Source organism: Pseudophryne corroboree, chromosome 10 (assembly GCF_028390025.1).
Source record: "Pseudophryne corroboree isolate aPseCor3 chromosome 10, aPseCor3.hap2, whole genome shotgun sequence".
Classification (NCBI taxonomy): domain Eukaryota; kingdom Metazoa; phylum Chordata; class Amphibia; order Anura; family Myobatrachidae; genus Pseudophryne; species Pseudophryne corroboree.
In genome coordinates, this window is record NC_086453.1 from 350,799,819 (window position 1) to 350,825,482 (window position 25,664).

General features: G+C 49.7%; 2 protein-coding genes across 3 annotated transcripts in view; one reads left to right on the top strand and one right to left on the bottom strand.

The window, feature by feature from the left end:
• Positions 1 to 19,478, top strand: part of SRPRA (SRP receptor subunit alpha) — a 68,081-nt gene extending 48,603 nt beyond the window's left edge. The window contains exons 5-14 of the mRNA XM_063943688.1: positions 5,153 to 5,303; positions 11,535 to 11,691; positions 11,788 to 11,918; positions 11,991 to 12,109; positions 12,971 to 13,057; positions 13,712 to 13,884; positions 13,968 to 14,181; positions 14,257 to 14,420; positions 16,294 to 16,392; positions 17,790 to 19,478. Coding sequence (XP_063799758.1) covers positions 5,153 to 5,303; positions 11,535 to 11,691; positions 11,788 to 11,918; positions 11,991 to 12,109; positions 12,971 to 13,057; positions 13,712 to 13,884; positions 13,968 to 14,181; positions 14,257 to 14,420; positions 16,294 to 16,392; positions 17,790 to 17,918 — 1,424 coding nt within the window. The 3' untranslated portion in view covers positions 17,919 to 19,478. The remainder of the gene's footprint in view (positions 1 to 5,152; positions 5,304 to 11,534; positions 11,692 to 11,787; positions 11,919 to 11,990; positions 12,110 to 12,970; positions 13,058 to 13,711; positions 13,885 to 13,967; positions 14,182 to 14,256; positions 14,421 to 16,293; positions 16,393 to 17,789) is intronic.
• A 48-nt stretch (positions 19,479 to 19,526) lies between these two features.
• The window catches only part of FAM118B (family with sequence similarity 118 member B), a 112,008-nt gene continuing 105,870 nt past the window's right edge, over positions 19,527 to 25,664 (bottom strand). For both annotated transcript variants that reach the window (XM_063943700.1, XM_063943699.1), the window contains one exon: positions 19,527 to 20,734. In XM_063943700.1, coding sequence (XP_063799770.1) covers positions 20,721 to 20,734 — 14 coding nt within the window. In that variant the 3' untranslated portion in view covers positions 19,527 to 20,720. The remainder of the gene's footprint in view (positions 20,735 to 25,664) is intronic.

Here is a 25,664-nt window from a genome sequence, read left to right on the forward strand (position 1 = left end):
GGGAGAAAAAACAGCCACTGTTTTGTTCCCCCATCAGATGAATGAATGAAGTGTGTGAAGAAGCGTGGTTTCCCCCGATAAGAAACTGGTTATTTCTAAAAAGTTACTGATGGCGTACCCTTTCCCGCCAGAGGATAGGTCACGTTGGGAGATATCCCTTAGGGTGGATAAGGCGCTCACACGTTTGTCAAAAGGTGGCACTGCCGTCTTAGGATACGGCCACCTTGAAGGAACCTGCTGATAAAAAGCAGGAGGCGATCCTGAAGTCTGTATTTACACACTCAGGTTATATACTGAAACCTGCAATTGCCTCAGCATAAATAGTGCTGCTGCAGCGTGGTCTGACTCCCTGTAAGATAATATTAATACGCTAAGACAGGGATAATAATATTTGCTAACATTGAGCATATTTAAGACGTTGTCTTATATATAAAGGATGCACAGAGGGATATTTGCCGGCTGGCATCCAGAATTAATGCAATGTCCATTCTGCCAGGAGGGTAGTAGAAACCCGGCAGTGGACAGGTGATGCTGCATTTAAAAGGCACATGGAGATTCTGCCTTATAAGGGTGAGGAATTGTTTGCGGATGGTCTCTGAGACCTCGTATCCATAGCAACAGCTGGGAAGAAAATTTTTTACCTCAGGTTTCCTCACAAAAGCCTAAAGAAAGCACCGTATTTTCAGGTACAGTCCTTTCGGCTTCAGAAAAGCAAGCGGGTCAAAGGCGCTTCCTTTCTGCACAGAGACAAGGGAAGAAGGAAAAAGCTCCACCAGTCAGCCAGTTCCAGGATAAAATATCTTCCCTCGCTTCCACTGAGTCCACCGCATGACGCTGGGGCTCCACAGGTGGAGACAGGTGCGGTGGGGGCGCGTCTCGGGAACTGCAGGGATCAGTGGGCTTGCCCACAGGTGGATCCCTAGGTTCTGCAAGTAGTATCACAGGGATACAGGCTGGAGTTCGAGACGACTCCCCCTCGCCGTTGCCTCACATCAGCCTTGCCTGCTGCCCTCGGAGAAAGGTAGTACTGGCGGCAATTCACAAGCTGTACTTCCAGCAGGTGAAATCAAGGTACCCCTCTTTCAACAAGGCCGGGGTTACTATTCCAAAATGTTGTGGTACCGAAACCAGATGGTTCGGTGAGACCCATTCTAAAATTGAAATCCTTGAACACTTATATACGAAGGTTCAAGTTCAAAATGGAATCGCTCAGGGCGATTATTGCAAGCCTGGAAAATTTCAGGGTATCACTGGACATCAAGGATACTTACCTGCATGTCCCTATTTACCCTCGTCACCAGGTGTACCTCAAAATTGTGGTACAGGATTGTCATTACCAATTCCAGACGTTGCCGTTGGTCTGTCCCCGGCACCGAGGGTATTTACCAAGGTAATGGCCGACGTACTAATCCCGTACTTGGACGATCTCCTTATAAAGGCGAGGTCCAGGGAACAGTTGTTCGTCAGGAGTAGCACTATCTCGGGAAGTGCTACAACAGCACGGCTGGTTTCTGAATATTCCAAAGTCACAGCTGGTTCCTACGACGCGTCTACTGTTCCTGGGTATGGTTCTGGACACAGAACAGGATAAAAAGGGTTTCTCCCGGAGGAGAAGTCCAAGGAGTTGGCGTCTCTAGACGGAGACCTCCTAATACAAATACAGGTATCGGTGCATCTATGCACGCGAGCCTTGGGAAAGATGGTAGCTTCTTACGAAGAATTTCCATTCGCCAAGTCCCATGCAAGGATCTTCCAGTGGGATCTGTTGGACAAGTGGTCCGGGTCGCATTCTCAGATGCATCGGCGGATAACCCTGTCTCCAAGGGCCAGGGTGTCGCTGTGGTGGTGACTGCACATCTTCTAGGGGGCCGCAGATTCGGCATACAGGACTGGGTCCTGGTGACCACGGATGCCAGCCTTCAAGGGAAGAAACTTCCAAGGCCTATGGAAAAGTCAGGAGACTTCCCTACACATAAATGTTCTGGAACTTTGGGCCATTTACAATGCCCTAAGTCAGGCTAGACCCCTGCTTCAACACCGGCCGGTGCTGATCCAGTCAGACAACATCACGGCGGTCGCTCATGTAAACCGACAGGGCGGCACAAGAAGCAGGATGGCGATGGCAGAAGCCACAAGGATTCTCCGATGGGCGGAAAATCATGTGTTAGCACTGTCAGCAGTGTTCATTCCCGGAGTGGACAACTGAGAAGCAGACTTTCTCAGCAGACAGACCTCCACCCGAGAGAGTGGGGACTTCATCCAGAAGTCTTCCACATGATTGTACACCGTGGGGAAAGGCCACAGGTGGACAGGATGGCGTCCCGCCTCAACAAAAAGCTACAAAGATATTGCGCCAGGTCAAGGGACCCTCAGGCGATAGCTGTGGACGCTCTGGTAACACCGTGGGTGTACCAGTCGGTGTATGTGTTCCCTTCTCTGCCTCTCATACCCAGGGTAATGAGAATAATAAGAAGGAGAGGAGTAAGAACTATACTCATTGTTCCGGGTGGCCAAGAAGAGCTTGGTACCCAGAACTCCAAGAAATGATCTCAGAGGACCCATGGCCTCTGCCGCTCAGACAGGACCTGCTGCAGCGGGGGGCCTGTCTGTTCCAAGACGTACCGCGGCTGCGTTTGACGGCATGGCGGTTGAACGCCGGATCCTGAAGGAAAAGGGCATTCTGGAGGAAGTTATCCCTACGCTATTTAAAGCTAGGAAAGAAGTGAACGCAAACCATTATCACCGCATATGGCGGAAATATGTTGCGTGCTGTGAGGCCAGTAAGGCCCCAAAGGAGGAATTTCAGCTAGGTCGCTTTCTGCACTTCCTACAAGTCAGAGGTGACTATGGGCCTAAAATTGGGTTCCATTAAGGTCCAGATTTCGGCTCTATCGATTTTCTTCCAAAATAGAACTGGCTTCACTGCCTGAAGTTCAGACTTTTGTTAAGGGAGTGCTGCATAGTCAACCCCCGTTTGTGCCTCCAGTGGCACCGTGGGATCTCAACGTAGTGTTGGATTTCCTGAAGTCGCATTGAGTTGAGCCACTTAAATCCGTGGAGCTACAATACCTCACGTGGAAAGTGGTCATGCTGTGGGCCGTGGCGTCGGCCAGGCGTGTATCAGAATTGGCGGCTTTGTCATACAATTGCCCTTATCTGTATTTTATATGGATAAGGCGGAATTGAGGACTCGTTCCCAATTCCTTCCTAAGGTGGTATCAGGTTTTCATGTGAACCAACCTATTGTGGTGCCTGCGGCTACTTGGGACTTGGAGGATTCCAAGTTTTCTGGACGTAGTCAGGGCCCTGAAAAGTATATGTTTCCAGGACGGCTGGAGTCAGGAAAACTGACTCGCTATTTATCCTGTATGCACCCAACAAGCTGGGTGCTCCTGCTTCTAAGCAGACTATTGCTCGCTGGATCTGTAGCACGATTCAACTTGCACATTCTGCGGCTGGAATACCGCACCCTAAATCTGTGAAAGCCCATTCCACGAGGAAAGTGGGCTCTTCTTGGGCGGCTGCCCGAGGGGTCTCGGCTTTACAAATTTGCCGAGCTGTTACTTGGTCGGGTTAAAACACTCTTGCAAGAGTCTACAAGTTTGATACCCTGGCTGAGGAGGACCTAGAGTTTGCTCATTCGGTGCTGCAGAGTCATCCGCACTCTCCCGCCCGTTTGGGAGCTTTGGTATAATCCCCATGGTTCTTACGGAGACCCAGCATCCACTTAGGACGTTAGAGAAAATAAGATTTTACTCACCGGTAAATCTATTTCTCGTAGTCCGTAGTGGATGCTGGGCGCCCATCCCAAGTGCGGATTGTCTGCAATACTTGTATATAGTTATTGCCTAACTAAAGGGTTATTGTTGAGCCATCTGTTGAGAGGCTCAGTTGTTATCATACTGTTAACTGGGTATAGTATCACGAGTTGTACGGTGTGATTGGTGTGGCTGGTATGAGTCTTACCCGGGATTCAAAATCCTTCCTTATTGTGTCAACACTTCCGGGCACAGTATCCTAACTGAGGTCTGGAGGAGGGTCTTAGTGGGAGGAGCCAGTGCACACCAGGTAGTCCTAAAGCTTTCTTTAGTTGTGCCCAGTCTCCTGCGGAGCCGCTAATCCCCATGGTCCTTACGGAGTCCCAGCATCCACTACGGACTACGAGAAATAGATTTACCGGTGAGTAAAATCTTATTATGGCATCAGGAATTAAGGATTTAGGGGGACATTTACTAAGCAGGGATAAGAGCGGAGAAGTGAGCCAGTGGAGATATTTCCCCATCAACTAATCAGCAGCTCTGTATCATTTTATAGTATGCAAATTATAGATGTTACTTCAGTGCTTATTGGTTGCCATGGGCAATTTCTCCACTGGCTCGCTAGTCTGCTCTTATCACTGCTTAGTAAATGTCCCCCCTAAGTTCTTTATGCCTAACTGCTTAATAATGAAACCTTTGGATACTACTTTTGGCCTGGGGGTGCCGTGGGAAAATGGCTGAGGCGCTATGGGTGCACCAGGAGAGTTTTGGGAGCCGCCTCATTAAGTTGCAGTAACTCAAACAAATTAATTGAGAAAATCGTTTTGTCTGATGAAAATTGATGCTGCAATTAGTTTTACAGCGCTGGATCAGACATCATGGGTATACCTGCAGACTATGTGCCCCGATCCTGCTAGACATTGTGGCCAGTGTTCTCCCCATATACCTGGTACAGGTTTGTTGGAACTCTCAAACAAAAGTGACTGAACTGAGATTTTGGATCAGCAGCTGAAGATGCGTCATCTCTTATAGGGAACAAGACAAACGTTGACACAAGATAGGTCAGAGATGTTGTAGAGACTTATGAAATAAGGGAGAGACGGCAGCTTTGGCGTACGACAGTGCTGATATTTATATATACTTTCCCCCAAATTCAATTGTTACAGGGTTTATAATGTTTGGTTTGACAATGGCCAGACAGTACTCCTATTTAATTGATGTAGGATAAGTGATAAAGGAGTTAGTGATATCTGTTCCGGTAGAAAGCTATGTTCTGGTACCCATACTTTATATTATAGGGGATTCTTGATGCTGCGTTTGAAAAGGTCTTTTCCCCCATCTCTCTCTATATGAAGTCTGCTCTTAATGTTCATCTGCTTGGACCTGTCTTTCAGACACTGCACCAGAAGTGATCACAGCTTCAAATAAAGGAACGAAAGCGAATGCGCCGGCCTCCGCTGTGGAGGAGCTCACCTCCGAGGAGGCCGTACAGCGGAAACGGGAGGAGTTCTTTAAGAAGAGAATGAAGACTGGAGATAAAGCCAGGTGTGGGCGCAGCAGCGTTATGTTCCTGTAAATTGGGTTTCAGCAATCTGAGCTCTCCATCTTTTGTGGAACAAAATAACCCAATAGAGTTTCGCTTGGGCTAGTAGTTCCACAACAGCTTCCTCAACCTAACTTTCCTCATTAGCATTGACTGCTGCCATCTAGTGGACAGAGCAGTGCTGTGCACATGCAGTTAGGCTGGTCAGTAAGTGGAGTTTATAGTATGATCCCTACAATTTCTCTTACGTCCTAGAGGATGCTGGGGACTCCGTAAGGACCATGGTGAATAGACGGGCTCCGCAGGAGACATAGGCACTATAAAGAACTTTAGAATGGGTGTGCATTGGCTCCTCCTTCTATGCCCCTCCTCCAGACCTCAGTTAGATCCTGTGCCCAGAGGAGACTGGGTGCTTTCAGGGGAGCTCTCCTGAGTTTCTCTGTAAAAAAGAATTTTGTTAGGTTTTTTATTTTCAGGGAGTCCTGCTGGCAACAGGCTCCCTGCATCGTGGGACTGAGGAGAGAGAAGCAGCCCTACTTCAGTGATAGGCTCTGCTTCTTAGGCTACTGGACACCATTAGCTCCAGAGGGATCGGAACGCAGGTCTCACCATAGCCGTTCGTCCCAGAGCCGCGCCGCCGTCCTCCTTGCAGAGCCGGAAGATAGAAGCCGGGTGAGTATACGAAGAAAGAAGACTTCAGAGGCGGCAGAAGACTTCTGATCTTCACTGAGGTAACGCTGCGCGCCATTGCTCACACACACACACACACACACACACACACACACACACACACACACACACACACACACACACGGATGGGTGCAGGGCGCAGGGGGGGCGCCCTGGGCAGCAATAATCCTCTTGGCTGGCATAAATAATTGTATATTAAGCTGTGGCATTATTATATACAATCCCCCGCCAGGTTTTTTGTATTTTGAGCGGGACCGAAGCCAGCCGCTGAGGGGGCGGAGCTTGATCCCACAGCACTAACCAGCGCCATTTTCTCCACAGCACGCTGCTGAGAAGCTGGCTCCCCGGACTCTCCCCTGCTGAACACGGTGACAGAGGGCTTTAAAGGAGGGGGGGGGGGCACATAATTTTGGCGCAGTCAGTATATAAAAAAGCGCTATATGTATATATCTGGGAATTGTGTTTCCCAGGGTCATTGGCGCTGGGTGTGTGCTGGCATACTCACACTCACACACACACACTCTCACTCTCTCTCTCTCTCTCTCTCTCTCTCTCTCTCTCTCTCTCTCTCTCTCTCTCTCTCTCTCTCTCTCTCTCTCTCTCTCCAAAGGGCCTTGTTGGGGACCTGTCTCCAGATTAGAGATTTCCTTGAGTGTCTGGGGTGTCGGTATGCGTGTGTCGGCATGTCTGAAGTGGAAGGCTCTTCTAGGGAGGAGGTGGAGCAAATGAGTGTGGTGTCTCCGTCGGCAACGCCGACACCTGATTTGGTGGATATGTGGAATGTTTTAAATGCAAGTGTGAATTTATTACACAAAAGGTTGGACAAAGCGGAGTCCAGGGAAAGTACAGGGAGTCAATCCCTGCCTTTCACTATGTCACAGGGCCCTTCTGGGTCTCAGAAGCGCCCACTATCCCAAGTAGTAGACACTGATACCGACACGGATTCTGACTCCAGTGTCTACTACGATGATGCGAGGTTGCAGCCAAAATTGGCGAAAAGTATTCATTATATGATCATTGCAATAAAAGATGTGTTGCATATCACAGATGACCCCTCTGTACCTGACATGAGGGTCCACATGTTTAAAGAAAAGAAACATGAGGTTACTTTCCCTCCTTCACGTGAGCTAAATGAGTTGATTGAAAGGGCTTGGGAATCTCCAGACAAGAAACTGCAGATTCCCAAAAGGATTCTTATGGCGTATCCTTTCCCGGCTAAGGACAGGATACGGTGGGAATCCTCCCCCAGGGTGGACAAAGCGTAGACGCGCTTATCTAAAAAGGTGGAGCTGCCGTCTCAAGATACCGCAACCCTCAAGGATCCTGCTGATCGCAGGCAGGAGACTACCTTGAAGTCGATATACACACATACTGGTACATTACTCAGACCGGCGATAGCGTCGGCTTGGGTTTGTAGCGCTGTAGCAGCGTGGACAAATACCGTGTCTGCTGAAATTGATACACTGGATAAGGATACCATTTTATTGACCTTGGGTCATATTAAGGATGCTGTCCTATATATGAGAGATGCTCAGAGAGACGTTAGCCTACTGGGTTCCAGAGCCAACGCCATGGCGATTTCGGCTAGGCGAGCCCTGTGGACCCGCCAATGGACGGGTGATGCCGACTCAAAGAGGCATATGGAGGTTTTGCCTTACAAGGGTGAGGACTTATTTGGGGAAGGTCTCACGGACCTGGTTTCCACAGCTACTGCAGGTAAATCCACTTTTTTACTTTGTTTCCTCACAGCCAAAGAAAATGCCACATTATCAGATGCAGTCCTTTCGGTCGCATACATCCAAAAGAGTACGGGGATCTTCCTTTCTCGCCAGAGGTAAGGGCAGAGGGAAAAAGCTGCCAACTACAGCTAGTTTCCAGGAGCAGAAGTCCTCCCCGGCTTCTACAAAATCCACCGCATGACGCTGGGGCTCCGCTGAGGGAGTCCGCCCTAGTGGGGGCACGTCTTCGACTTTTCAGCCACGTCTGGGTTCAATCACAGGTGGATCCCTGGGCAATAGACATTGTTTCCCAGGGTTACAAACTGGAATTCGAAGAGGTGCCTCCGCCGGTTTTTCAATTCGGCCCTACCAGCTTCTTCCCCAGAGAGGGAGGTAGTTTTAAATGCGATTCAAAAACTGTGTCTTCAACAAGTGGTGGTCAAAGTTCCCCTGCTTCAACAGTGGATGGGGTACTACTCAACCCTGTTTGTGGTCCCGAAACCGGACGGTTCGGTCAGACCCATTCTGAATTTAAAATCCTTAAACCTATACTTGAAAAGGTTCAAATTCAAGATGGAATCGCTCAGAGCGGTCGTCGCCAGCCTGGAGGGGGGGGGGGGGGATTATATGGTGTCCCTGGACATAAAAGATGCATACCTTCATGTCCCCTTATATCCTCCTCATCAGGCGTTCCTGAGATTTGCTGTACAGGATTGTCATTACCAATTTCAGACGTTGCCGTTTGGGCTTTCCACGGGCCCGAGGATTTTCACCAAGGTAATGGCGGAAATGATGGTGCTCCTACGCAAGCAGGGAGTCACAATTATCCCGTACTTGGACGATCTCCTGATAAAAGCGAGATCGAGAGAACAGTTGCTGCACAGCGTATCACTCTCCCTGAGGGTGTTGCAGCAGCACGGCTGGATTCTCAATCTACCAAAGTCACAGTTGGTTCCAACGACCCGATTGCCTTTCTTAGGCATGATTCTGGACATGGAACAAAAAAGGGTTTTTCTCCCGTTGGAAAAGGCCCAGGAACTCCAGAACTTGGTCAGGGACCTGTTAAAGCCAAAAAAGGTGTTGGTCCATTAATGCACTCGAGCTCTGGGAAAGTGGCGTCTTACGAGGCCATTCCCTACGGCAGGTTCCATGTGAGGACCTTTCAGTGGGACCTTCTGGACAAGTGGTCCGGGTCACATCTACATATTCATCAGATGATCAGCCTGTCCCCCAGGGCCAGGGTATCTCTCTTGTGGTGGCTGCAGAGTGCTCACCTTCTAGAGGGTCGCAAGTTCGGCATTCAAGACTGGGTTCTGGTGACCACGGGCGCGAGCCTTCGAGGATGGGGAGAAGTCACACAGGGAAGAAACTTCCAGGGACTGTGGTTAAGCCAGGGGGCTTGTCTACACATCAACGTACTGGAATTAAGGGCCATATAAAACGGCCTGCGTCAAGCGGAGAATCTTCTTCGCGACCTACCGGTTCTGATTCAGTCAGACAACGTCACAGCAGTGGCTCACGTAAACCGCCAAGGCGGAACAAAGAGCAGAGTGGTAATGGCAGAAGCCACCAGAATTCTTCGCTGGGCGGAAAATCATGTAAGCGCTCTGACAGCAGTCTTCATTCCGGGAGTGGACAACTGGGAAGCAGACTTCCTCAGCAGACACGATCTCCATCCAGGAGAGTGGGGACTTCATCAAGAAGTCTTTACAGAGATTGCAAGTCAGTGGGGACTGCCTCAAATAGACATGATGGCGTCACGCCTCAACAAGAAGCTTCCGAGGTATTGTGCAAGGTCAAGGGACCCTCAGGCGGTAGCTGTGGACGCCCTGGTGACACCGTGGGTGTTTCAGTCGGTCTATGTGTTCCCTCCTCTTCCTCTCATCTCAAAAATTTTGAGGATCATCAGACGAAAAGGAGTACAGACAATTCTCAATGTTCCAGATTGGCCTCGAATGGCCTGGTATCCGGATCTGCAGGAAATACTCACAGAAGATCCGTGACCTCTTCCCCTCAGAGAGGACCTGTTGCAACAGGGGCCCTGTCTGTTCCAAGACTTACCGCGGCTGCGTTTGACGGCATGGCGGTTGAACGCCGGATCCTAGCTGGAAAGGGCATTCCGGATTAGGTCATTCCTACTCTGATAAAGGCTAGGAAGGAGGTGACCGCGAAACATTATCACCGTATCTGGAGGAAGTATGTGTCTTGGTGTGTGACCAAGAATGCTCCTCCGGAAGAATTCCATCTGGGCCGTTTTCTCCACTTCCTACAGACTGGAGTGAATTTGGGCCTAAAATTAGGCTCCATTAAGGTACAGATTTCGTCCCTGTCCATTTTCTTTCAGATGTAATTGGCTTCTCTCCCAGAAGTCCAGACTTTTGTGAAGGGAGTACTGCACATCCAGCCTCCTTTTGTGCCCCCTGTGGCACCATGGGACCTTAACGTGGTGTTGCAGTTCCTTAAGTCTCACTGGTTTGAGCCTCTTCAAACCGTGGAATTAAAGTATCTCACTTGGAAAGTGGTTTATGTTGTTGGCCTTGGCATCTGCAAGGCGAGTGTCTGAGTTGGCGGCTTTGTCTCACAAAAGCCCCTATCTGATTTTCCATGAGGATAGAGCTGAGTTGCGGACTTGTCTTCAATTTTTGCCTAAGGTGGTTTCCTCTTTTCATATGAACCAACCTATTGTGGTGCCTGTGGCTACAAGGGACCTGGTGGATTCCGAGTCCCTAGATGTAGTCAGGGCTTTGAAAATTTATGTAGCCAGAACGGCTCGGGTTAGGAAAACAGAGGCTCTGTTTGTCCTGTATGCAGGCAAAAAGGTTGGCGCTCCTGCTTCTAAGCAGACTATTGCTCGCTGGATCTGTAACACGATTCAGCAGGCTCATTCTACGGCTGGATTGCCGTTACCAAATTCGGTAAAGGCCCATTCCACTAGGAAGGTGGGCTCTTCTTGGGCGGCTGCCCGAGGCGTCTCGGCATTACAGCTTTGCCGAGCAGCTACTTGGTCGGGTTCAAACACTTTCGCTAAATTCTACAAGTTTGATACCCTAGCTGATGAGGACCTCATGTATGCTCAATCGGTGCTGCAGAGTCATCCGCACTCTCCCGCCCATTTTGGAGCTTTGGTATAATCCCCATGGTCCTTACGGAGTCCCCAGCATCCTCTAGGACGTAAGAGAAAATAGATTTTAAACCTACCGGTAAATCTTTTTCTCCTAGTCCGTAGAGGATACTCGGCGCCCGTCCCAGTGCGGACAACATTCTGCAAGACTTGTATATAGTTACTGCTTGCATAGGGGTTATGTTACAAGTTTGTTCAGTCTTTGACTGATGATGTTCTGTTTCATACTGTTGACTGGTTCGTATATTCCAGGTTATACGGTGTGGATGGTGTGGGCTGGTGTGAATCTTGCCCTTGGATTAACAAAATCTTTCCTCGTACTGTCCGTCTCCACTGGGCACAGTTTCTCTAACTGAGGTCTGGAGGAGGGGCATAGAGGGAGGAGCCAGTGCACACCCATTCTAAAGTTCTTTGTAGTGCCCATGTCTCCTGCGGAGCCCGTCTTTTCCCCATGGTCCTTACGGAGTCCCCAGCATCCTCTACGGACTAGGAGAAAAAGATTTACCGGTAGGTTTAAAATCTTATTATTGTCACAGGCTGTGACTGAGGACGTATAATAATCAGGATTATTTAATAGCAATGTACAAACGACCCATCGCACCCCACCAAATCCGATCTATATTTATCAATGCAATCATCTCTTTCTATAATTTTCTCTGTGAACCGCCTGTGATCAATAGTCATTGCAATTTATATTTTTACAGCAAATCCCCAAAGCCGGAGGCTCCGAAAGACAAAGGAAAGCAGCCCCGCATTTGGGGGGGCAAAACCTCCAACACCAAAGAGCTAGACTACAGCAAACCTACAACCAATGGCAGCACAGAGGAGCCGGCGGTACCCGACGACGACCTTGAAGCGCTGGTGAGGGGTGGCTCCGGTGTGGTTAGGGGGCTGTATGAGTTATTTGCCTCCAGCGGTGTATCTGTTATATGGCTTCTGCATTTATGTCTCTTACAGAGGTCCCGAAGCGGTCTGATGTCTGGAAACCCCCCTGACGTGGAGTATGAGAGTAGCAGCGAGGAGGAGGAGGAGGAAGAAGACCTTCCTTATGTTAATACCAAAGCTGCAGCGGCACCAGCCAAGGCCAGGTAATATGAATGTGTATATAATATACTACAGATGCCTGTGACAATAGATCACCGCCGTCTTTCTACCGCCAGTGCTAAGAAGAGCAGCTTCGGAGGTATGTTTGGGATGTTGAAGGGCCTGGTGGGGGCAAAGAGTCTAACCTTGGAAGACATGGAACCTGTTCTAGAGAAGATGAAGGATCACCTGATAGGTGGGTAAAAGTCTTTAAATATTTAGTTTAATTCCATTCTAGTTTCTAGCTAATGAATCACAACCCAGGAGGGGTGGGGAAAGTGCAACAGGGTCATGCCACAACGTGACCATAAAATAAATTCCAGGGGCAACAATTTTACTACTCTTCACACATGGGTCTACTCAACCTGGTATTAGCAGTTTGGAGACAGGGGCCCCCAAAGGTCCCAGTGTCTTCTCATATTGGGGCAGCCTCATGGTGGGTTGGGTTTCCACCATGCCACCCCACCCTCTGCACTTGTCCTTCTATGACTGAGCTGGAAGTTTTGACCTCTCCCATCCAGACTTCTAGGGCTTTTCCTCTGAGCTCCAGGATGTTTTGCCAGATCCAAGGCGTGGAGCCCAAACATCATTGATGGCCAAAGGTTACTGAGCTCCGCTGCAGCTCTTTGTCTCCGACTCTCTCTCGTTCATCAGGATCTATCCTGTACCGCTGGGAGAGCCTTTGGCATAACCTGTCCCGGGACTGGGATCATCAGCCTAATACTGTTGAACCCTCCCGAACACAAGGCTGTGTCAGGCTTCATTTATACGTTTCCGCAGCAGCTAGAAGCCCCTGATTCTGTAGTGTGACACCAAAAGGCCCCACACATCCCCACCAAATAAGCGTTTCTTCATCTTACATCTGTACTTATACATTTATAGTCACAAGGCGCTGTACTAGCATGCAAGAAGACCATTCCTATAGCATGTGTGGGGAGAAGAGAAGGGAATCCCCACATCTAGCACCTTGCTCATGTTTAATGCCTGACTAGGTCTTGTAGTTGGGTGCTGATGTCCCCATTCTTGACTTCACCATTCTTCCATTATATCCTTATAGCAAAGAATGTGGCAGCTGACATCGCCTTGCAGCTCTGTGATTCCGTGGCCAAGAGACTGGAAGGAAAAGTCATGGGAACGTTCTCCAGTAAGTCTGAGCCTTGCGGACAGGTGATGGATGGGCCGTGCTGTACTTTTTTTTTAGTCCTGATCTCAGGGACTGCTAATAAGGCAGATGTTACGATATCCAATCGTGATGCTGAACTTAAGGAACGTTGCTTAAAAAAACACATTTTTTACTAGGTCTTATTTAAATTGCCCGTTTCTTGTTGGAAATTAAATTGTTTTTGCAAACTGGGTAAAGGTGACCTCCTACTTATAATCGGAGGTCCAGGAAAATGAGCATGAATTGTAGCAAGCTGGATCACTGAAACAAGCAACAAAAAGCCCCCAAATTGATTTATGTGGGGGGCAGGATTAATTAAGGGGTTGTCCATCAGTGGAGATCTCCAATGATTTATCCTTCTCCAGTTAACTGATAAAGTTACCTGGACGTCCGCCATTTATATCTGGAGAATGCTTGCTAAGGGATGTACAAGTGAGTTGAGGAAGCTGATTGGACACGCTGGCTAGGCTCACCCAATCAGCTTCCCCAACAACACTGCCTGTAGAGCAGCCCAGCTGGTCACTCTTGGGATTACTCTGAAGGGTAGGAAGTGGGGGTTTTCCTATGTTGTGTTTTAAGCAATATTTCTTACCTGGACTCTTTGGAACTGACCTCTTGCCCTGTGTCTGACACTAGCTGTGACCTCTGCGGTGAAGCAAGCTTTGCAGGAGTCCCTTGTGCAGATCTTGCAGCCGAAGCGCAGGGTTGATGTCTTGCGTGATGTCATGGAGTCACAGCGAATGCGTCGCCCATATGTCATCACTTTCTGTGGAGTTAATGGAGTGGGGAAGTCCACCAACCTGGCCAAAGTAAGTGATTCTCATCTATGTGTGTGTGTGTGTTGTCCCCTCTCAGTTCTGTCCTCACTCACGATCCTGTGTTCTGGCTGCAGATCTCTTTCTGGCTGATAGAGAATAATTATAGCGTTCTCATAGCGGCTTGTGACACATTCCGAGCCGGGGCGGTGGAGCAACTGCGCACTCACACAAGACGCCTTAATTCCTTGCACCCTCCTGAGAAGCACAGTGGGCGGAGCATGGTGCAGCTCTACGAGAAGGGGTACGGCAAGGATGCGGCTGGCATTGCCATGGAAGCCATATCTTACGGTAAGAACCTTGTGCGGAAGTTATACTCTTGTCCCGGCACACGGCTCGGTCACTCATTGTCCTGTCCCCCTGCAGCTCGGAACCAGAGCTTTGATGTGGTGCTGGTGGACACGGCTGGCCGCATGCAGGACAATGCACCTCTGATGACCGCGCTGGCTAAACTCATCGCTGTCAATATGCCCGACCTTGTCCTCTTCGTCGGAGAAGCCTTAGTTGGGAACGAGGCGGTGGACCAGCTGGTGAGTTGTTGCCTAATTGCCTTTGTACGTAATTAATGGTTTAGATCTTACGCTTAGGGTTAAATTTATTAAGCAGCGCTTTTCAAAGCTGCATCATCCCATGCTGCTGGATTTAAAGGGGCAATTCCAATCCGTACACAACACACCTGGGATTGAATTGAACCTGTTTGCCCTTTAAATCCAGCGTCTGAAGATGCAACGGGTAAATTCATCCTCCGGACTGATGATCTTCTGTGTCTTGTAGATATACACTGCTCAAAAAAATAAAGGGAACACTTAAACAGCACAATGTAACTCCAAATCAATCACACTTCTGTGAAATCAAATTGTCCACTTAGGAAGCAACACTGATTGACAATCAATTTCACATGCTGTTGTGCAAATGGAATAGACAGCAGGTGGAAATTATAGGCAATTAGCAAGACACCCCCAATAAAGGAGTTGTTCTGCAGGTGGTGACCACAGACCACTTCTCAGCTCCTATGCTTTCTGGCTGATGTTTTGGTCACTTTTGAAAGCTGGCGGTGCTTTCACTCTAGTGGTAGCATGAGATGGAGTCTACAACGCACACAAGTGGCTCAGGTAGTGCAGCTCATCCAGGATGGCACATCAATGCGAGCTGTTGCAAGAAGGTTTGCTGTGTCTGTCAGCGTAGTGTCCAGAGCATGGAGGCGCTACCAGGAGACAGGCCAGTACATCAGGAGATGTAGAGGAGGCCGTAGGCGGGCAACAACCCAGCAGCAGGACCGCTACCTCCGCCTTTGTGCAAGGAGGAACAGGAGGAGCACTGCCAGAGCCCTGCAAAATGACCTCCAGCAAGCCACAAATGTGCATGTGTCTACTCAAACGATCAGAAACAGACTCCATGAGGGTGGTATGAGGGCCCGACGTCCATAGGTGGGGGTTGTGCTTACAGCCCAACACCGTGCAGGACGTTTGGCATTTACCAGAGAACACCAAGATTGGCAAATTCGCCACTGCCACCCTGTGCTCTTCACAGATGAAAGCAGGTTCTCACTGAGCACATGTGACAGACGTGAAAGAGTCTGGAGACGCCAAGGAGAACGTTCTGCTGCCTGCAACATCCTCCAGCATGACCGGTTTGGCAGTGGGTCAGTAATGGTGTAGGGAGGCATTTCTTTGGGGGGCCGCACAGCCCTCCATGTGCTCGCCAGAGGTAGCCTGACTGACATTAGGTATCGAGATGAGATCCCCAGACCCCTTGTGAGACCATATGCTGGTGCGGTTGGCCCTGGGTTCCTCCTAATGCAAGACAATGCTAGACCTCGTGGCTGGAGTGTGTCAGCAATTCCTGCAAGACGAAGGCATTGATGCTATGGATTGGCTCGCCCGTTCCCCAGACCTGAATCCAATTGAGCACATCTGGGACATCATGTCTTGATCCATCCACCAACGCCACGTTGCACCACAGACTGTCCAGGAGTTGACGGATGCTTTAGTCCAGGTCTGGGAGGAGATCCCTCAGGAGACCATCCGCCACCTCATCGGGAGCATGCCCAGGCGTTGTAGGGAGGTCATACAGGCACGTGGAGGCCACACACACTACTGAGCCTCATTTTGACTTGTTTTAAAGACATGCCTGTAGTGTGTTTTTCCACTTTAATTTTGAGTGTGACTCCAAATCCAGACCTCCATGGGTTAATAAATTTGATTTCCATTGATAATTTTTGTGTGATTTTGTTGTCAGCACATTCAACTATGTAAAGAACAAAGTATTTAATAAGAATATTTCATTCATTCAGATCTAGGATGTGTTATTTTAGTGTTCCCTTTATTTTTTTTGAGCAGTGTAGGTCCGTTCTAATAAGTTCTCTGTAGATGAGACTGATGTGTAATGTCTCTGGTTCCTCAGGTGAAGTTTAACAAGGCGCTGGCTGACCACTCTATGAGCGAGAAACCGCGTCTGATTGATGGGATTGTGCTCACCAAGTTTGATACCATCGATGATAAGGTAACATCTGCTGGCTCTTTGTGGTCATTGAGGGTAAAGGTTTGGCCGTGTCACACAGTTATCTCCTCTGGCTTCCACTGAACCTCCCGTTTGTTCTACACCCGCATAGAAGTCAGAGTGTAATGCCTGTCTGTCTTTCCTAGCTAACCTGGATTTATAGCAGGGTCAGGTTTCAGTTTCAAAGGCCTCTAGTCCACAGTGACACTTTGATCCAGTATGGAAACACGTATATACAGATGTGTTCTTTTCCTACTGTTGCTGTCACGACAAATAGCCCCCCCCCTAGGTGCACCAGGTGCTGGGCGACTTGACTATGCTCAGTGTCTTTCTTGCTCAAAATGTGTGTAAATAAAACTGGGAATGACGAAACTACATTGCTAGCGTACAGTGATCAGGGCAGCGTGCGACATTTGTATATCTGCTTTTCCTGTAGGCGAATTGTGTTGTGCTTAATCTGCAAACCAATTCCTGTGCCATTAAGGCCACAGCCCGGCGCCTGACGCACTGGGAGCAGCTCTGTGCTGCGTCTGCAATATAGACCTTACAGCAGGCATTCCCAACCACGGTCCTCAAGGCACACTAACAGTGCAGGTTTTAGGGATGTCCAGGCCTCAGCTCAGGTGACTTAATTAGTAGCTCACTTATTTTGATTTAACCATCTGTGCTGCAGCCTGGATATCACAAAAACCTGCACTGTTGGTGTGCCTTGAGGACCGTGGTTGGGAATGCCTGCCTTACAGTTTGCCGCTCCTTTCGGTGCACCGCGGTCGCTCCATGTGTTATATACACAACCAGTAAGTCAGGACACATTTATATGTTCCTGCAGGCTGACTGGAGTTGATGCTGCTGTAATAGTTATTGATCATTTGAGGTTGTTAAACGATATTGGGGGGTATGCAATTAGTTCCGATCATTTCGGAGTTAATAAATTCGCCCCACATGAGTATTCAATTAGGTCTGTTTTGAAGGCATTTTTCACCAATGCCTTTTCACCTTTTTTATTAAGTGAAAAGGCATTGGTGAAAAAAATGCCTCAAAATCAGGGAAAATGGGCAGCATTTTTCACGGAAAACAGGTGGATTCGCCGATCCACGTGTTTAACACTCCTGCCACATTTTTCGCCTAGGCAAAAATTTGTCCCTGCTGTTTCATAGGGCGAATCTCCATTAGCACTAAAAATAGCGACAAAGCTCCGTTTTTTTCATCTAGGTGGAAAAATCGAGCTAATTGCATACCCCCCCACCCATTGTGTTCATTTGCTCTCTACATTCATTTTTACTTGTCGGTAAATTATGACTGGTGTTAGATAACATACTATATGTATTCTGCAAAGCAACGGAAGAGGACTCAAGAATATTGGGTTCTAACTATGCGGTCTTATTCTACTTCTTGTGCAGGTGGGTGCCGCAATCTCCATGACGTACATCACCGGGCAGCCCATTGTGTTTGTGGGCACGGGGCAGACTTACTGCGACCTGCGCAGCCTCAACGTCAAGGCTGTTGTGGCCGCACTCATGAAGGCCTGAGAAACCTCTCCTGCTGCGTTCAGCACTGCCCACGTCTATCATCCTCCATACCGGAATCCTTGGCATTACCCAGCAACACTATCCTTCTGCCTGAATCAAGGGCCTCTACTGCCCACACAACGCATCGTGCTCCTGCCGCTACCAAGTGTTAACTAGTCCATTCAGTACTTTCCCACTCGGATATCTCAATGGTGCCCGTGAACCCTGCTGTAACGTCCTGCTCCTGTGTTGGCTATGTCACTTATTGGAGGAACATCATTTGTCCAGGCTCGTTTTATTGCTAGCGTGAAGCTACTCGTCCTGGGGATGTGTAAAGGGCCCCATACGCTAGAACGATTATGCCCGATTTCAGCCCATTTCGGGTATGTGGCCTGATATATTGGATGAAATCGGGAATTTTGGCTGTGGATCCAATCTGATCTGATGCGTGGCCCCGTGAGTATCGGATGTTGCACATTCAGTCTGGTTCGACCGTGCAGGCGTGGCTGGGATTGGCCAAGATACATCGTATACAAAAGGACAGCATACGATGTATCTTGGATGATCCTGTCGCCCTGGAGGATCCACTGCGACATGTCAGATGGGCGTGTTGCAGTAGTGTATGGGGCCCTTTACTTCCCAGGATCAATCCATTATTTTTTTTTTTCTTTTTAAACAGAACCAAACATTTGCCCTGGTACCCGGCTGCCAATATTACCCAGTTCCTGGCACCATGAGTCGTTTCAAGCGTGTTTGCAGTCAGAGGAAATTGGCTTGTCCCATTGGCTTCGTTTGCCCCCCTTTTACCCCATTGAAATGACAAATTGCTTCAGAGGATGTGGTCTAGAACATTAGTAAAGGTAGTATCTGGACTGCGCCTGTGTAACCACCAAGTGGGACGCTCGTAATTTTAACAGTGCAAAGAAGACGGTTAAAAAAATGTCAGTTTTGATCTCATAATTCATTTGAACTTTTAACAACTGTTATATAGAAACACACAGGAAATAGAACTGCCGTGTATATAAACAGAGGGATAAAACGATGCCTTTACATCTACTTCAATCCACTTCAGAGTTCAATTTTATTTAACACTGCAGAATGTCTACTGAAATGTATACTCCTTCAGCCCTCCCCTGAGAATGAGCTGGTCCCAGCTAGAAAAGCCCCAGGAATCTGCTGTTGTGTATAAATGTAGTTTCCAGGCGACGGGTTCTGCACCAGGAACGGCCAGAAGGTGGCGCTGACCATATATTAATATTTGTATTGCTGCTAAAAAAAAAATGATCCGCTGACAGGTGCAGGCAGTCCTTGCCTCAGTAAGTTCCCTAGTGAAGGCTGGATATGGGCTGGCCCACCTTTATTCAGTATATTACTGGCTGCAAATGCTTGTCTGTCTATGTAGGAATTCTGTCCTGTGTCTCAGCAGCCCCGAGGTATTGTGCAGGGGAAGTGTGGCTTATTACAATGTTTCTTCTCGTACCTCATTGAGTGGTGCCATGCTATGCTGATGTGCAATATATGGATCACAGTCCATTCAAGAGCGTAAATCCTTATTTATAAGAGAATACATTTCTTAAATAAGCTTGTTTCTGCGTACACTTTCTTGCTGTGGAATGACATAGCCTGTCCTTTGTTTATTACAAAGCTTTTATTTCTTATGCAGGAAAATACAGTATGGTTTTGAAAAGTAGGGGACCCCCCCCCCAGAAAGGCCTTGTGTAAAAGGAGTGTCCCAGTGGTGCTGTTAGATTTACAATAAAGCTTTGCCTGCATCATGCACCTTAGCCAATCAGATATCACCTTTCATCTCTTGGGCAGGGAAGCCTTATGGAAGCAGCTGTGTGATTGGCAGGTCTCTTATATAATGTTATTATTAGATGACCAGGTACAGATCTACGGATGGAGCCTTTTTCATCTTGGCCTTCAATAGGATTAATTGAACCAGGGCATTCAGACTTTATCCCCTGATGTATTATTCTTTCTGTATTGTATTGCATCTGAGAACAATAGATGAAGGGTTTATGCTAATAATCCTTGGTGCACCTAGGAGCAGCAGAGAAGCCAAGATTGAGGGTGTCTCCATCTGTACATCTGACACCACCTCTTCCTGGAGAAGGTGGCAGGTTCGCGGTTCTTAGTAACAGATCGCTGAGACCATGCTAGGCCAATGATGCGGAATACGGCAATATTAAATGCTCCAGGAGATTTCAAGCTTGGTTATAAATCCATGGTGGTAAAGATAAATAGGCGTGGGAGATTAATGGTGTCATTGGATGATAAATGCTCACAAGGGTCAGTTACAAACCAATATCTGACCCCTCCCTGGTGAGCATCATGAATGACTGAACACTGGGACTTTCAGCCTCCTTAGTGGGACTTGCATCTAAAGTGCATAAACGTTGTAGTGTATGTGGACAGAGTTAGGGTCTGGAGAAGGAATCGCTTAATAAATATTCTGAAAAATATCCCCATGCCATTAAGGCCCCATCAGTGTGTGTCAGACACGGGAAGGAGGGGGGGCCTGAATGTATGTTGTCATGACTATAGCGTAAGTTTATGAACCAGCCACAATGGTCCTGGGTTGAGAAATCTGCAGCCGTAGCTACTGTTATGTCAAATGTTTAACTACACAAAGCCTAAAAACATGTGCGTGAGTGTAAAACACAAAGGCGAGAACTGAACGCCACGAAAGGAGCTACGAAGCCATCGTCCAAGACTGCCACCACCACGCACAGCCTTACAGAATTCACCAGTGGTCCACATCTTCACCCAATGCTCTCCCGCTGCAGCCACAGCCGCTGTCCTTCATACATGAGGGCTGGATCATGTGCTGTAACCTGGGGGAACAAGTGAGGGATTACTGAGCTATGATCTGGATGTAAGAGAAGCCTGTAGGTGGCGCTGTGATGCTGAAGCATGATCATGCAGGGTGCAGTGTTTGGATGTGGCTCTGATTTGCTGAGCAGTAAGATAGTTTATGACAAGTGGGGGACTAGAACTCCGCCTCCCATGGGATAGGGACATGCGAATAACGTTTCCTGCTATTAATCGTCACTGCCGGCCACACAGGGCTCCAGCCTCAGACCACCCACATTCCATCTGCAGCAGGAAAGGTGCATACCCCTCCAGTGTCACTGCCCACTGTGTCTTGGGTCGTACATCTTTGCATTGGCCTACAGGAAACCTCATTTATGATGAAGCTGAATGAACAAAAATCTGTAGGGTTTTATTATTGCATAGATTTATTTATTTTTATTCTGGTTAGATTATTTTAAATCTATGAAGATGATGTTAAAGCCGCCCTGTAAGGGATGCGGTCAATTTACCTACAATCAAAATCCAGACGGTCAAAATACCGACATGCAAAATGTCAGCAGCTCAAAAAGTCGACATGAGTTTTTCATTGAAACTGACTTGTTCATACTTTACCATCCCAGTGGACCCGGAGGGGGGATATAATAGTGTGCCGAGCGCATCGATGCGAGGGGACACTGTACACTTATACGCTGTCCATGTCGACATACACACAAAAAGGAAATAAACTTGTGTCAACTTTTTGACCTGTCGACATTTTAAATGTCGGTATTTTGACCATTTGTCAATTTTTGTCTGTATTCTGACCATCAGGATTTTGATTGTAGGTATTTCATACTAAACCCCCCTGTAACAGTATCAAATATTTCCTGAGACATGAGGCACTGGCGGTATTTCCTGAGACATGAGGCACTGGCAGTATTTCTTTGCCAGTGGATAGGCTGAGTATGAGCCGCTCCAGTAAGTGGCTGTGACAAGATAAGCCAGTAAATAGTGGAGACAGCGGCACAGAACAACAACGCGAGTTAAGGTTGATGGATGAACCCAACAGTAATGTATAGTACAACAGTATAAAACACATTGTAGAGGTCCTTGTAGTCAGAGCATGTGACAAGTGCCATCACAGTAAGGATCCGGAACCATCGGGAGTACTGTATATTACTGTTCAGAAGGTGCCATTGGGACAAGATCATTAATCAGACGTCTTATAATGCATTACTGGTCAGAGCTCACTGCAGTAAGAATCTGCAGAGCTTCATGTAGCTGGTGCTGGATAGATGGCCCCTGACAGCGCCAAGCTCTGCACCTCTGCATGCACCAAGCACTGTCATTACCCCTCACCCCCTGTGATATTCCCAATCACATGAAACGGAGGCGCATTAAAAGGAGCACTGCCTGTAGCAGGCACACAGCAGTGATGGATAATACCGGCTTCCCCAAGGGAAGTCTGCCCTCCTATACCGTGCACCTCTACCAGGAGGGGTCACCAAGCTGGCTGAATAATGGAGCTGTATATACACACACACACACACAGTCTCCCCGACAATACATGTTCTGCTACTCTGGTTCTAGGGCGGCTTTAACATTGTGAATGCCTAATTTTTGTTTTCTTGAAATACGAAACAAATCTATATTTATATACAACATAACCAGGTGATGAACCCTATTACAGCCTATATGACCATTGCCGAGGACACACTACAAGTGTGATAGACAACAGAAGTGTCACTGTGCATTATAATGGCACCAGAAAGCTTGGCATAGGGATGGGGAACCTCTGTACGTCCCTGTGTATGGAGAACAAAGCCCAGGACATGGGGGGGCCTCTGTACGTCCCTGTGTATGGAGAAGAAAGCCCAGGACATGGGGGGCCTCTGTACGTCCCTGTGTATGGAGAAGAAAGCCCAGGACATGGGGGGCCTCAGTACGTCACTGTGTCTGGAGAAGAAAGCCCAGGACATGGGGGGGGCCTCTGTACGTCCCTGTGTATGGAGAAGAAAGCCCAGGACATGGGGGGGCCTCTGTACGTCCCTGTGTATGGAGAAGAAAGCCCAGGACATGGGGGGCCTCTGTACGTCCCTGTGTATGGAGAAGAAAGCCCAGGACATGGGGGGCCTCAGTACGTCACTGTGTCTGGAGAAGAAAGCCCAGGACATGGGGGGGGCCTCTGTACGTCCCTGTGTATGGAGAAGAAAGCCCAGGACATGGGGGGGCCTCTGTACGTCCCTGTGTATGGAGAAGAAAGCCCAGGACATGGGGGGCCTCTGTACATCCCTGTGTATGGAGAAGAAAGCCCAGGACATGGGGGGCCTCTGTACGTCCCTGTGTATGGAGAAGAAAGCCCAGGAAATGGGGGGGCCCCGGTACGTCCCTGTGTAATAAGAAAGCCCAGGACTTGGGGTCTCCGGTACGTCCTTGTGCAAGTAGAAGAAAGCCCAGGACATGGGGGGGCCTCTGTACATCCCTGTGCAAGGAGAACAAAGCCCAGGACATAGGGCGCCTCGGTACGTCCCTGTGTAATAAGAAAGCCCAGGACATATGGGGGGGGGCTCTGTACGTCCCCGTGTAAGGAGAAAAAAGCCCAGGACATGGGGGAGGGGGGGGGGGGGGGCTCTGTACGTCCCTGTGTAAGGAGAAGAAAGCCCAGGACATGGGGGGGGGCTCTGTACATCCCTGTGTAAGGAGAAGAAAGCCCAGGACATGGGGGGGGGGGGGGGGGCGGCTCTGTACGTCCCTGTGTAAGGAGAAGAAAGCCCAGGACATGGGGGTGGGGGCTCTGTACGTCCCTGTGTAAGGAGAAGAAAGCCCAGGACATGGGGGGGGGGGGGGGCTCTGTACGTCCCTGTGTAAGGAGAAGACAGCCCAGGACATGGGGGGGGGGAGAAAGGGGGCTCTGTACGTCCCTGTGTAAGGAGAAGAAAGTCCAGGACATGGGGGGGGGAGGGGGGAGGGCTCTGTACATCCCTGTGTAAGGAGAAGAAAGCCCAGGACATGGGGGGAGGGGGCTCTGTACGTCCCTGTGTAAGGAGAAGAAAGCCCAGGACATGGGGGGGGGGGGCTCTGTACGTCCCTGTGTAAGGAGAAGAAAGCCCAGGACATGGGGGGGGGCGCTCTGTACATCCCTGTGTAAGGAGAAGAAAGCCCAGGACATGGGGGTGGGGGTGGGGGGGGGGGGCTCTGTACGTCCCTGTGTAAGGAGAAGAAAGCCCAGGACATGGGGGTGGGGGGGGGGAGGGGGCTCTGTACGTCCCTGTGTAAGGAGAAGAAAGCCCAGGACATGGGGGTGGGGGCTCTGTACATCCCTGTGTAAGGAGAAGAAAGCCCAGGACATGGGGGTGGGGGGGGCTCTGTACGTCCCTGTGTAAGGAGAAGAAAGCCCAGGACATGGGGGGGGGGGGGGGGGTCTGTACATCCCTGTGTAAGGAGAAGAAAGCCCAGGACATGGGGGGCCTCTGTACGTCCCTGTGTATGGAGAAGAAAGCCCAGGAAATGGGGGGGCCCCGGTACGTCCCTGTGTAATAAGAAAGCCCAGGACTTGGGGTCTCCGGTCCAGGACTTGGGGTCTCCGGTACGTCCTTGTGCAAGTAGAAGAAAGCCCAGGACATGGGGGGGCCTCTGTACATCCCTGTGCAAGGAGAACAAAGCCCAGGACATAGGGCGCCTCGGTACGTCCCTGTGTAATAAGAAAGCCCAGGACATATGGGGGGGGGCTCTGTACGTCCCCGTGTAAGGAGAAAAAAGCCCAGGACATGGGGGAGGGGGGGGGGGGCTCTGTACGTCCCTGTGTAAGGAGAAGAAAGCCCAGGACATGGGGGGGGGCTCTGTACATCCCTGTGTAAGGAGAAGAAAGCCCAGGACATGTGGGGGGGGGGGGGGGGGGGGCGGCTCTGTACGTCCCTGTGTAAGGAGAAGAAAGCCCAGGACATGGGGGTGGGGGCTCTGTACGTCCCTGTGTAAGGAGAAGAAAGCCCAGGACATGGGGGGGGGGCTCTGTACGTCCCTGTGTAAGGAGAAGACAGCCCAGGACATGGGGGGGGGAGAAAGGGGGCTCTGTACGTCCCTGTGTAAGGAGAAGAAAGTCCAGGACATGGGGGGGGGGAGGGGGGAGGGCTCTGTACATCCCTGTGTAAGGAGAAGAAAGCCCAGGACATGGGGGGAGGGGGCTCTGTACGTCCCTGTGTAAGGAGAAGAAAGCCCAGGACATGGGGGGGGGGGGGCTCTGTACGTCCCTGTGTAAGGAGAAGAAAGCCCAGGACATGGGGGGGGGCGCTCTGTACATCCCTGTGTAAGGAGAAGAAAGCCCAGGACATGGGGGTGGGGGGGGGGGCTCTGTACGTCCCTGTGTAAGGAGAAGAAAGTCCAGGACATGGGGGGGGGAGGGGGGAGGGGGGAGGGCTCTGTACATCCCTGTGTAAGGAGAAGAAAGCCCAGGACATGGGGGGTGGGGGCTCTGTACATCCCTGTGTAAGGAGAAGAAAGCCCAGGACATGGGGGTGGGGGGGGCTCTGTACGTCCCTGTGTAAGGAGAAGAAAGCCCAGGACATGGGGGGGGGGGGGTCTGTACATCCCTGTGTAAGGAGAAGAAAGCCCAGGACATGGGGGGCCTCTGTACGTCCCTGTGTATGGAGAAGAAAGCCCAGGAAATGGGGGGGCCCCGGTACGTCCCTGTGTAATAAGAAAGCCCAGGACTTGGGGTCTCCGGTACGTCCTTGTGCAAGTAGAAGAAAGCCCAGGACATGGGGGGGCCTCTGTACATCCCTGTGCAAGGAGAACAAAGCCCAGGACATAGGGCGCCTCGGTACGTCCCTGTGTAATAAGAAAGCCCAGGACATATGGGGGGGGGCTCTGTACGTCCCCGTGTAAGGAGAAAAAAGCCCAGGACATGGGGGAGGGGGGGGGGGGGCTCTGTACGTCCCTGTGTAAGGAGAAGAAAGCCCAGGACATGGGGGGGGG